A 13,555-nucleotide genomic window follows, 5' to 3' on the forward strand; every position below is an offset into this window, starting at 1 on the left:
ATTACTCTTTCAAACCTATTTTCAACGCATTTCGAACTGTACAAACTGCTCACAGGATACTGAATTCACTCAAAGCTCGAACAATCAGATAATAAAATATATTGGATAAAGCGCATCCAAAACCTGCCTGGATAACTGTGCGTGTTAATGCGTTGCCTCTAGGACAGAGAGGTGCGCTGGCCCTGGATCGAATACACCTGGGGGATTTACGACGAGGGTCAGTGTGCTGGCCAGCCTGGATGTGGTTTTTAGGCGGTTTTCCACATCCAGCTAGGTGAATACCAGGCTGGTACACAATTCCCGCCTCAGTTACACGATTCGCAAGAATTTAGAAAACTTTCGGTCACTTTCACATGTAGACAGTTGGGGCACACATATTCCATCCCAGGGGAGGGGGAGGGGGGGGGGAGGTAACAGGGTGGTGACATGAAGGGCAACCAGTCACCCCTTAAATTAACCATGCCACACCAATTAATAACCATGCCGATCCTATCCCAATGAGGGACAGAGGCACAAGAAAATGATTATGATTAGTACCTGGAGCTCGAAATACTGTGTATGAAAGAAGAAAGTGAAGCACCCAGAAGAAATGGTCTGCCATCAGCTTAACTTTTGATGGGTGTGTAAATGTTTGGAGCTGCAATTCCCTGTGGCAGGCAGAACAGTCAATATAGCACATTAGTGTTGTTCGGGTTTAGTTTTGTTGGCATGCATGATTGAGTATATAGGCGGCGTGAACAGCGAAAAATGTTGAGTGATCTCTGCGAAGGACATGGAGATGCCGCGGACTCGTATGGGACAGCGTTATCAGCACCTGACAGAATATGTTAAGGACCTCATTGTGGTTCTCTATTTGGCTTGCTGATCCAATAGTGCAATATCCATATTTCTTGGTATTCGGATGTGACATTGGTCCAGTGATGCGAATGTGAGGGCAGGCATTTTCGTCGTCAACATTCCAGTCGACCTCACGTAACCAACACAAGAGGATTGCCGTATTGTGCACCAAACACATCGTAGCCGCTCTAAACTGCGCCAGTTATCTGAGAACAAGTCACCCAATTTGTATGGAATTGTAATAACTTGTTCCTCTGTGCATGAACATCACATCTACCGATTTCCGTCCTATACGTATAATTCCCTCATAGTGGTTTTTTTTCTTTTTTTAATTGTGTACGGATGTTTGTACACCTCTTCCTGGAATTTCCCACGCAAAAAAAAAATTAGGACAAAGTCGAAAATCTGAAACAATTAAAAAATAAAAACACTTATAGCTCTCTGTCCTCTACTGCTGTTCTGTGGAAGTTGTCCTCTTCGATAAAGCTTCCTCTAGTTTAAAGAAAAAGAAACGGTACAAAAATAAAAAAGGTTTTTCAAAACTGTGTGTCTTACACCTTCTCACTTTTCTTGTAGTTGTTCTCCATTTGAAGTGCACCAAGACTCATGGGTAAGTCATGTGATTGATAGTTTTACGTTTAGATAGTTCTAGAAATGGTTCCTATTGTGTGTCTTGTACTGCAGGTTGCGCTTCAGCTGCTCTTCTTCGAGGTATGTGAAGTATCTGGCAGTAATATTTAAAATTTGTCGCCAGACAAGTGTTGCTGTCGTGCTTTACCACCGCATACATACGTCCATAGGACCAAATATGCTCGTGAATTCGCTAGTACTCGGGGAGGTTCTGTTTAAGATTGCAAACTTTTTGCGCGTCTGCTTCTGTAGTTGAGCTTCATCTTAGCAAAGGTGTGAGGGTTGGAGAATGCCGTGGTGCAACGTTCATAATAAAGGCTACTTCGTTGTCTGATGTTGAAAAGCAATCGCCAATGGGAACTGTTTCATTAACTACTTCGTACCGTGTCTTAAGCAGCTAAAGAAATCAAGGAGAAATCTGGGAAGAGAATTAATGTTCACAGAGAAGAAATAAAATGTTTTAGATTTGACGATGAGACTGTAACTCTGTAAGAGACGGCAAAGGACTTGGAAGATCAGTGACCGGAATGGATACTGTTTTGAGAAGAGTTTATAAGATGAACATCAATAAAAGTAAAACAGAGATAATAGAATGCAGCAGAATTAAATCAGGTGATGTTCATGGAATTAGATTAGGAAATGAGACATTAAACGTAATGCATGAGTTTTGCTACTCTGATAGAAAAATACAAGGGGCGATCAAGATGCTCCAGTTTCAATGCGTTGCTTTTGTGTATGTGCAACGTAGCGTGACTCCGATGCGGGTATAACACGCACATGTAGGCAAGGGATTAGTTTGGCACTGGTGTCTTTCCGAAGTGCATGCAGTAAACGCAGAAACGTGAACTATGGCGAAGTTATTACCAAATGTGTTCAAAGAAGACCAACTTGCTGTTACTCTTTCCTTGGCAGCCGATGTACAAAGACCGGTAGACATATACCGGAGAACGAAGAATGTTTATGGAGCAGCATGTGTCGAAAACCACCGTTGTGAAATGGGTGCTGCTGCTTCATAATAACGCACGTCCCCTTATCGCAAATGTCGTTACACAGAAGTTACGCCAACTCAACTGACAACCACTCGAGCACAGCAACCACCCTATAGTCTGATCTGTACCCAAGTAATTATCTCGCTTTCAGTTCCTTAAAAAAGGCCTTGGAGAGGGCATGATTCCTTTCGCTCGAGGATGTGTAGCGGGCAGTTACGGACTTTTTCACCCAGCAGGATATGGTGTCTTACCAAACCAGCTTGGTGCGTCGGTGGGGTGGTTGACGCAATGCTCACGGCGATTTTGCCTGGTAGAGTGGCAATAGTAAGAAAAGCTTTTCTGAAAAAGAGAAATTTGTTTCAATCCAGTATTACACTACTGGCCATCAAATTTGCTACACCACGAAGATGACGTGCTACAGACACGAAATATAACGGACAGGAAGAAGATGCTGTGATATGCAAATGATTAGCTTTTCAGACCATTCACACAAGGTTGGCGCCGGTGGCGACACCTACAACGTGCTGACATGAGGAAACTTTCCAACCGATTTCTCAAACACAAATAGCAGTTGACCGGCGTTGCCTCGTGAAATGTTGTTGTGATGCCTCGTGTAAGGAGGATAAATGCGTATCATCACGTTTCCGACTTCGATAAAGGTCTGATTGTAGCCTATCGCGATTGCGGTTTATCCAATCGCGACATTGCAGATCGCGTTGGTCCAGATCCAATGACTGTTAGCAGAATATGGAAGCAGTGGGTTCAGGAGGGTAATACGGAACGCCGTGCTGGATCCCAACGGACTCGTATCACTAGTAGTCGGGATGACAGGCATCTTATCCGCATGGCTGTAACGGATCGTGCAGCCACGTCTCGATCCCTGAGTCAACAGATGGGGACGTTTGCAAGACAACAACCATCTGCACGAACAGTTCGACGACGTTTGCAGCAGCATGGACTATGAGCTCGGAGACCATGGCTGCGGTTACCCTTGACGCTGCATCACAGACAGGAGTGCCTGCGATGGTGTACTCAACGATGAACCTGGGTGCACGAATAGCAAAACGTCATTTTTTCGGATGAATCCAGGTTCTGTTTACAGCATCGTGATGGTCGCATCCGTGTTTGGCGTCATCGCGGTGAACGCACATTGGAAGAGTGTATTTGTCATCGCCATACTGGCGTATCACCTGGCGTGATGTATGGGGTGCCATTGGTTACACGTATCGGTCACCTCTTGTTCGCATTGAAGGCACTTTGAACAGTGGAAGTTACATTTCAGATGTGTTACGACCCGTGGCTCTATCCTTCATTCGATCCCTGCGAAACCCTACATTTCAGCAGGATAATGCACGACCGCATGTTGCAGGTCCTGTACGGGCCTCTCTGGATACAGAAAATGTTTGACTGCTGCCCTAGCCATCACGTTCTCCAGATCTCTCACCAATTGAAATCGTCTGGTCAATGGTGGCCGAGCAACTGGTTCGTCACAATACGCCAGTCACTACTCTTGTTGAACTATGGTATCGTGTTGAAGCTGCATGGGCAGTTGTACCTGTATACGCCATCCAAGCTCTGTTTGACTCAATATCCAGGCGTATCAAGGCCGTTATTACGGCCAGAGGTGGTTGTTCTGGGTACTGATTTCCCAGGATCTATGCACCCAAATTGTGTGAAAATGTAATCACATGCCAGTTCTAGTAGAATATATTTGTCCAGTGAATATCCGTTTATCATCTGCATTTCTTCTTGGTGTAGCAATTTTAATGTCCAGTAATGTAAGTCAACTATAAGGATATCTTTTCCGAAAATATTTGGTTCGATTAGAGCTTTGAACGGAGGTGGGAAGCTGGACGATAAACAGTTGAGACAAGAAGAGAACTGAAGCTTTGGAAATGTTTTGCTGTAGAGGAATGTTGAACACTGAGTGGGTGAATCGAATAACTAACGACTAGGTATTGAATTGAAATAGCTAAAAAAGAAATTCAGCTTGACTAAAAGAAGGCTTCGGATGATCGGACATATTAAGGGATAGATAATTTGGCAACAAAACGAAGTGTGGCGGATAAAAACTGTAGAGGGAGACGAAGGCTAGAATACAGTTAGCAAGTGCAAATGCATGTCGGTTGCAGTAGTTATGCAGAGGTGTAGCGGCTCGCACAGAATAGACTAGCGTGCAGGGCTGCAACAGACCAGTTTTTGGACTGAGGCCACAACAAGGAAGAAGCTACGCAGCCGTCACATGGATCGTTCTTGTGTATATTTGGCAGATGTTACTCCAATACCCTTTTCGGTATCTTCATTCTACTTGATTACGTGCGGAGTCTCTCGTAAGGATGCCATTCACTGAGGTGACAAGTCATGGGATGCAGATATATAGATGGTAGTAGTATCGCGTACTCGAGATATGAAAGAGCAGTGCATTGGCGGAGGTGATCCATGTGAAAAGGTTTCCGACGTGATCATCCCCGCACGAGGAGAACTAACAGACTTTGAACGCGGAATAGTAGTGGCGGCTAGACGCATGGGCTACCGAATTTCGGAAGTCGTTAGGGAATTCCGAGATCCACAGCGTCAAGGGTGTGTCGAGAATACCGAATTTCAGGTATTATTTCTCACCACCGACAACACAGTGGCCGATGGCCTTCACTTAACGATCGAGAGCAGTGATGTTTGTGTAGATTTGTCAGTGGTAACAAACAAGCAACACCGCGTGAAATAACCACAGAAATCACAAACTACGAACGTATCCATCACGCCAGTGCGGCGAAATTTGGCGTTATTGGGCTAAGGCATCACACAACCAACGCGAGTGCATTTGAGAACAGTGTGACATAGTCTGCAGCGCCTTCGTGACCACATCGATTGGACCCTTAGACAACTGGAAGAACGTGGCTTTGTCAGGTGAGTCCCGATTTCAGTTGTTAGGAGCTGATCGTAGGGTTCAAGCGAGGTTCAGTCCCACGAAGCCATGGATTCAAGTTGTCAACAAGGCACTGTACAAGCCGGTAGTGGCTCTGTAATGGTATGGGCTGTGTTAAATGGAATGGACTGGTCCTCCGGAACGGATCATTGACTAGAAATGGTTATGTTTGGCTACTTGGAGACAATTTTCAGCCATTCATGGACTTTATGTTCCCAAACAAAGATGGAATTTTTATGGACAAATGCGTCATGTCACGGGGTTCGCATTTGGTTTGAAGGATATTCTGGACGGTTCGAGCGAATTACATGGCCAGCTATCGAGAGATCAGTTCGTGAACAAAATCATGCACCGGAAACACTTTCGCAACTATGGACGGCTATATCAGCAACATGACTCAGTGTTTCTGCAGGGGATTTCCACCGATTTGCTGAGTCTATGCAACGTCGAGTTAGTCCACTAAGCCGGGATATAGGAGATCCGACACAATATTAGGAGGTATCCCATGACATTTGTCACCTCAGTTTAAATCCGTGCAATGGTACTTTTGATATATTCTTAATTTATGTAGCTTATTTCTGAATAATAATGACCCACGTATGTTATGTGGTTACTAAGCGGACCTAAGTTAACTGGAGGACTCATGGTCCGTCTTTTGTTGATGCTATCGTCGATGATCTTAGCATTGCGTTTAATACTGATGGCCCGAAAGAGCGCCCGTTACGTAGGCAGGGTGTTAGTGGATGGTATACGCACCTTGTCGTAGTAGCATGGGAAGCGTGAAGGTGCGGTGCTGTTGCGTCCATCCTGGCCGTGCGAATCGGCGAAGGCGCGACACTCGCCCTGCAGCGTGTTGACGCAAGCCTCAAGGTTGATGAAGAGGCGCGACCGGTTGAAGATCGTGATGTTCTCCTGTGCGGGCGCCACAAGTTGGTCTGGGTCAGCAGGCCGTGGGCCGTTGGCCAACTTCCACAGCACGCTGAAATTCATCGTCGGTTGCGGCACCTCGTCCGCGTTCACCAGCGTTCCGTTGATGCAATCTCCGCCCCTGTTGGCGAAATAGAGGAGATGTTTAGTTTATGGTAGTTGTAATTCAACTATACACACTTATAACAATACCGGATTAACGCGCGAGCTGTCAACATCTCAGAGGGAAAAGAAAATCACATAGCCTACCCTAGCATTGGCCTGGAGATCCCGTCCAGGATAGCTCGGTTCCGTGATGCAAGTCCTTCTATTTGACGTCATTTCTACAACTACACAGATACTCCGTAAGCTACCGTACAGTGCGTGGCAGATGGTATCCTGTACCACTAGTATTTATTTCCTTTCTTGTTCAACTCGCAAACAAAGTGAGGGAAAAACGACTGCCTATATGCCCCGGTCCTTGCCGCAGTGGATACACCAGTTCCCGTGAGATCACGCTGTTGGGCATGGCCGGCGCTTGTGTGAGTGACCATCCAGCCGCCACGCGCTGTTGCCATTTTTCGAGGTGCACTCAGCCTCGTGATGCCAATTGAGAAGCTACTCGACCGAATAGTAGTGGCTTCGGTCAAGAATACCATCTTACGGCCGGGAGAGCGGTGTGCTGACCCCACGCCCCTCCTATCCGCATCCTCCTCTGAGGGTGACACGGCGGTCGGACGGTCCCGGTAGGCCACTCGTGGCCTGACGACGGAGTGCTATATGCCTCGGTATGAGTCCTAATTTCTCGTATCTTATCTTCGTGGTCCTTACGTGTAGAATCGATCTGCAGTCAGCTTCAAATACCGGTTCTCTAAAATTTTCTCCATAGTGTTTCTCGAAAAGAACGCCGCCTTCCCTCTGGGGATTCCCATTTGAGTTCCTGAAGCCCGCCTCTGAAATGCTACGATGTCTTCCTTCAGTCCGCCATGACACGGACCCCAAACACTCGAGCGGTACTCAAGAATAGGTCGCACCAGCGTTCTACATGCGGTCCCCTTTACAGGTGATAAACTCTTTCCTAACGTTCTTCCAATAAAACTAAGCGGACCATTCGATTTGCCTACCACAATTCTCACATGCTGGCTCCATTTCGTAGCCGGCAGGGGTGGCCGAGCGGTTCTAGGCGCTACAGTCTGGAACCGCGCGGCCGCTACGTCGCAGGTTCGAATCCTGCCTTGGGCATGGATGTGTGTGATGTCCTTACGGTAGTTAGGGTTAAGTTCAAATGGCTCTGAGCACTATGGGACTCAACTGCTGTGGTCATAAGTCCCCTAGAACTTAGAACTACTTAAACCTAACTAACCTAAGGACAGCACACAACACCCAGCCACCACGAGGCAGAGAAAATCCCTGACCCCGCCGGGAATCGAACCCGGGAACCCGGGCGTGGGAAGCGAGAACGCTACCGCACGACCACGAGATGCGGGCAGGGTTAAGTAGTTCTAAGTTCTAGGGGACTGATGTCCTTAGAAGTTAAGTCCCACAGTGCTCAGAGCCATTTTTTTTACAGGTTTGTTCTTCCAACTCATCCGCACTAACTTAATTTTTCCACATTTAGAGCTATCTGCCATTCTTCTCACCAACTACAAATATTGTCTAAGGCGTCTTGTATCTTCCTACAGTCACTCAACTTCGACACCTCACCGTACACCACAGCATCATCAGCAAACAGCATTGATGCCCATCCTGTCCGCCCGATCATTTATGCGTACAGAAACAACAGCGCTCCTATCACAGTTCCCTGGGGCACTCCTGACGATACCCTTGTCTCTGATGAACACTCGCTGTCGAGGACAACATACTGGGTTCTATTATTTCACAAGTCTTCGAGCCACTCACATATCTGTGAACTTATTCCATATGCTCCTACCTTCGTTAACAGTCTGTAGTGGGGTACCGTGTCAAATGCTTTTCGGAAATCTAGAATAATGGAATCAGCCTGTTGCCCTTCAGACATAGTTCGCAGTCTATCACGAACTGAGAATACGTTCAAGGATTCTGCAAAAATCGAAGGGACATTGGTCTGTAATTTTGCGGGTCCGTTCTTTTTCTTTGTATACTGGAGTCGCCTGAGCTTTTTTCCAGTCACTTGTGACTCTGTGCTGGACGAAAGATTCACGACTAACGCAGGCTAGGTAAGAGGCCAGTGCCATAGAGTACCTGTTACGAAACCGATCTGGGATTCTGTCCGGACCTGGTGATTTATTTGCTTTCAATCTTCCGGTTGTTTCTCCACGCCATTAATGCTTATTGCTATGTCATTCATATGGGAGTCTGTCTGATGGTAAAATGACGCTATGTTAGCGCGACTTTCCTATGTGAACGATTTCTTGAAGGTGAAATTTAAAACTTCGGCTTTCGTTTTCCTGTCTTACAGAGCCACACCAGAGCGGTCAATAAGGGACTGATTGGAAGCCTTAGAACCGGTTAGCGATTTTACATATGACCAGAAATTTCTAGGGTTCTGTGTCAGACGTTTTGCTATGGTGGGACGGTGGTAGTCATACGCTTCGCACATAGATCTTCTCATAGGTGCACTAATCTCTATTAACATTTGCTTGTTGTCTTTTGAAAAGAGAGTGGAACAACCTCTGCTTCCTTAGCATCTTCCGAATTTCGTTATTAAACCATGGTGGATCTTTCCCATTCTTTATCCATTTAGTAGGCACACAACTCTCCATACGACGATTTACAATCTGCTTAAACTTTGCCCATAATTTCTCTACATTCATCTTACTGGAACTAAGTGATGTCAGTTCACTGTCTAGGTGAGATGCTAGAAACTGCTTATCTGCTCTGTCTAGCAGGAAGACTCTCTTAGCCTTCTTGACTCATTTATTAACTCGCGTAATCGTAGTTGCTATAATGACATCATGGTCGCTAATCCCCGTTTCTATGCTGACATTGTCGATAAGGTCCGGTATGTTTGTACCTAGAAGGTCTAAGATATTTCTTTGCGTGGGGGCTGCGGAGCTAGCTGCTCAAGACAGGTTTCAGAAAACGTGTTCAAAAGTGATTCGCATGACTGCCTGTCTTTACCCACCGCAGTGAGTCCATAGACACCCCAGTCTATACTCGATAGGTTAACGTCGCCTCCAACTAGTATTGCACGATCTGGGTATTTACGCGCTACTAGCCTTAGACTTTCTTTGAATAACTATGGAACTGTCACAATGGAATCGGGTGGCTGGTAAAAGCCTCCAGCAATTAGGATGGTTTCACCTACATCTACTACAAGCGACCAGATAACTTCACTGTTACACTCAACTACGATCTCATTAGAGACAATATTTTTATCAACTGCAATGAACACTACTCCTCCTATGGCCTCTAATTTGTCATTTCGATATACGTTCTATGACTCGCTAAATATCTCAGCCAGCTCTCGGTCCCAAGAAAAATTTGAGCTCGAGAACTTTCCTGGAGGACAGTAAATTCGGGAATTTTGTTACGAATACTTTGACAGTTTACTGATAAAATTTTGACAGTCGAAGTGTCATTATGCTGAACGCCATCTGACTTCCCTTGCTGCGTATCTACCGGCGTGTGTTCATCAGAGTATCTCAAATTACCGTCTAGCCTAAAAAGGCCTCCTGTGCACTCCACAAGTACTCTGCTACCCAAGTGGCTGCTTCTTTTGTAGTGCACCCCTGACGTACCAAGGGGAGTCCTACAAATCCCCACACATCTACATCTCTAGCTACATGGCTACTCTGCAAATCACACTTGCGTGCCTGGCAGTTGGTTCATCGAACCACATTCTCTAATATGTCTCTCATGAACACCAAAATTTTTCCGTGCGAACTCTGATTCCCTTATTTTTTTATGATGATCGTTTCTCCCAATGTACGTCGGCGTCAACAAAAATTTCCACATTCAGAAGAGACAGTTGGTGTTGGAAATTTCGTGAGAGGCTCCCGCCGCAACGAAAAAGCCTTTGTTTTACGGATTTCTGCCCCAAATCCTGTATCATATAAGTGACATCTCTCTCCCCTATTTATCGATAACACAAAACGTGCTACTCTTCTTTGAACTGTCTCGATGTACTCCATTAAACCTATCTGCTATGCATCCCACACCGAGCAACAGTACTCCAAAAGGGGACGGATAAGAGTAGTGTAGGCAGTCTCGTTACTAGATCTGTTGCATCTACTAAGTGTTCTACCAATAAAACGCATTCTTTTGTTCGTCTATCCCACGACATTCTCTGTGCGTTCTTTCGACTTTAAGCTGTCTGTAATTGTAATGTCTTGGTATTTAGTTGAATTTACGGCCTTTCATTACTTTATCGTGTAACTGAAGTTTGACTGATACCTTCTAGCACTCACGTGTATGGCCTCACACTTTTCATTGTTTAGGGTCAACTGCCAATTTTCGCACCAAACAAATAGATTATCTAAAACGTTTTCCAATTGGTTTTGATCTTCTGACGAATTTACTAGACGATAAACGATAGCATCATTGGCAAAAAACCTAAACGGCTGCTCCGATTATCTCTTAAATCGTTTATATACACTCCTGGAAATTGAAATAAGAACACCGTGAATTCATTGTCCCAGGAAGGGGAAACTTTATTGACACATTCTTGGGGTCAGATACATCAAATGATCACACTGACAGAACCACAGGCACATAGACACAGGCAACAGAGCATGCACAATGTCGGCACTAGTACAGTGTATATCCACCTTTCGCAGCAATGCAGGCTGCTATTCTCCCATGGAGACGATCGTAGAGATGCTGGATGTAGTCCTGTGGAACGGCTTGCCATGTCATTTCCACCTGGCGCCTCAGTTGGACCAGCGTTCGTGCTGGACGTGCAGACCGCGTGAGACGACGCTTCATCCAGTCCCAAACATGCTCAATGGGGGACAGATCCGGAGATCTTGCTGGCAAGGGTAGTTGACTTACACCTTCTAGAGCACGTTGGGTGGAACGGGATACATGCGGACGTGCATTGTCCTGTTGGAACAGCAAGTTCCCTTGCCGGTCTAGGAATGGTAGAACGATGGGTTCGATGACGGTTTGGATGTACCGTGCACTATTCAGTGTCCCCTCGACGATCACCAGTGGTGTACGGCCAGTGTAGGAGATCGCTCCCCACACCATGATGCCGGGTGTTGGCTCTGTGTGCCTCGGTCGTATGCAGTCCTGATTGTGGCGCTCACCTGCACGGCGCCAAACACGCATACGACCATCATTGGCACCAAGGCAGAAGCGACTCTCATCGCTGAAGACGACACGTCTCCATTCGTCCCTCCATTCACGCCTGTCGCGACACCACTGGAGGCGGGCTGCACGATGTTGGGGCGTGAGTGGAAGACGGCCTAACGGTGTGCGGGACCGTAGCCCAGCTTCATGGAGACGGTTGCGAATGGTCCTCGCCGATACCCCAGGAGCAACAGTGTCCCTAATTTGCTGGGAAGTGGCGGTGCGGTCCCCTACGGCACTGCGTAGGATCCTACGGTCTTGGCGTGCATCCGTGCGTCGCTGCGGTCCGGTCCCAGGTCGACGGGCACGCGCACCTTCCGCCGACCACTGGCGACAACATTGATGTACTGTGGAGACCTCACGCCCCACGTGTTGAGCAATTCGGCGGTACGTCCACCCGGCCTCCCGCACGCCCACTATACGCCCTCGCTCAAAGTCCGTCAACTGCACATACGGTTCACGTCCACGCTGTCGCGGCATGCTTCCAGTGTTAAAGACTGCGATGGAGCTCCGTATGCCACGGCAAACTGGCTGACACTGACGGCGGCGGTGCACAAATGCTGCGCAGCTAGCGCTATTCGACGGCCAACACCGCGGTTCCTGGTGTGTCCGCTGTGCCGTGCGTGTGATCATTGCTTGTACAGCCCTCTCGCAGTGTCCGGAGCAAGTATGGTGGGTCTGACACACCGGTGTCAATGTGTTCTTTTTTCCATTTCCAGGAGTGTAGATAACGAACAGCTGAGGGACTGTAACACTGCCTTGGGGATCGCCAGAAATCACTTCTGTTTTACTCGATGACTTCCCGTAAGTTACTTCGAACAGTGGGCTCTCTGACAGGAAAACACGGATATAGTCGCATAACTGAGACGGAATTCCATAAACACACAATTTGATTACAAGCTGCTTCTGAGGTACGGTGTGAAATCTAGAAACATGGAATCAGTTTAAAACCCTGTCATGTGCTTTTGATGAAGAGGAAATGAAACGATTAGGACAACACAAATGTCCAGTCCGCGAGCGAAGAAAATCTTCGAGGCAGCCAGGAATTGAGCCCGGGATCCAGTGACGCTAATCGGTTGACCAAGTGCTGCAGACTTTTCAGCAGTAAAGTGCCTTAGAGACACCCCTAATAAATCGTCGCAAGTTATATCTTCTAAGAGCAGAATAGTCGTATACAGCTACCTTAAGTTCTAGAAAGACGATGAACAGAAAGGCCTCGCTATTCCGTTACGGAAGGCTTAGGAAAGGAATGTGTGGTTTTCTGTCGAAAATGAGGCCACATAACAAGGGAAAAAAGCATATTTCCAGAGAATGATTCCCAGGCCACTTTCCTGAACACTGTGGTAATTGCAGGGTGGTCCTCCACTCGTTGGTCTCCAGATCACAGGATCACCGGCAATTGCGCACAGTGGATGGATCTGACGTTTGACTAAAGACCATAAGTAGTACGGCACAGCAGAACACAATCTATAAATTTTCGGAGAGTAAAGTGTTAAAGCATTACTCTTAAATGATTTACAGGGAGAATTGTTACGCAAATATAAATGCATTTGTACGTGTGATTTTTTTTTTTTCTGAGCGTGACAGGAGGGTGTTGCTGAAGAGAAACGAAAGCTGCTAACATACAGGGTGTCCCAGCTATCTTGTCCACCCAAAATATCTCTGGAACAATAAGAGCTATTGGAAAACGACTTTCACCGGTATCAATGTAGGGCTGAGGCCCATGAATGTACATATTTGGAAACATTCTAAAACGAAAGCATATGTGTTTTTTAACACAAACTTATGTTTTTTTAAATAGACCTCCTATATTATTTCTTCAGCAATCCATAGCATGACAAAGCACATACACAATGGCGTTGATTGCATCGCAATATTCCCATTACATCCTGAGATATTGAGACGCGAAGTTGACGCTTGAAACACCCGACATGCGCTGCTAGCGCACGTCCTGAGGCTCAGGAGTGAACCCCATGCTGCCCGTAATCGCCCCAGTCCT

The 13,555-nt window shown here is 46.6% G+C and overlaps 1 protein-coding gene across 1 annotated transcript in view; it reads right to left on the reverse strand.

The window, feature by feature from the left end:
* Positions 1-13,555, reverse strand: part of LOC126184458 (uncharacterized) — a 195,342-nt gene that overhangs the window by 38,773 nt on the left and 143,014 nt on the right. The window contains exon 4 of the mRNA XM_049926848.1: positions 6,136-6,427. Coding sequence (XP_049782805.1) covers positions 6,136-6,427 — 292 coding nt within the window. The remainder of the gene's footprint in view (positions 1-6,135; positions 6,428-13,555) is intronic.

This window comes from Schistocerca cancellata, chromosome 4 (genome assembly GCF_023864275.1).
Source record: "Schistocerca cancellata isolate TAMUIC-IGC-003103 chromosome 4, iqSchCanc2.1, whole genome shotgun sequence".
Lineage (NCBI taxonomy): Eukaryota > Metazoa > Arthropoda > Insecta > Orthoptera > Acrididae > Schistocerca > Schistocerca cancellata.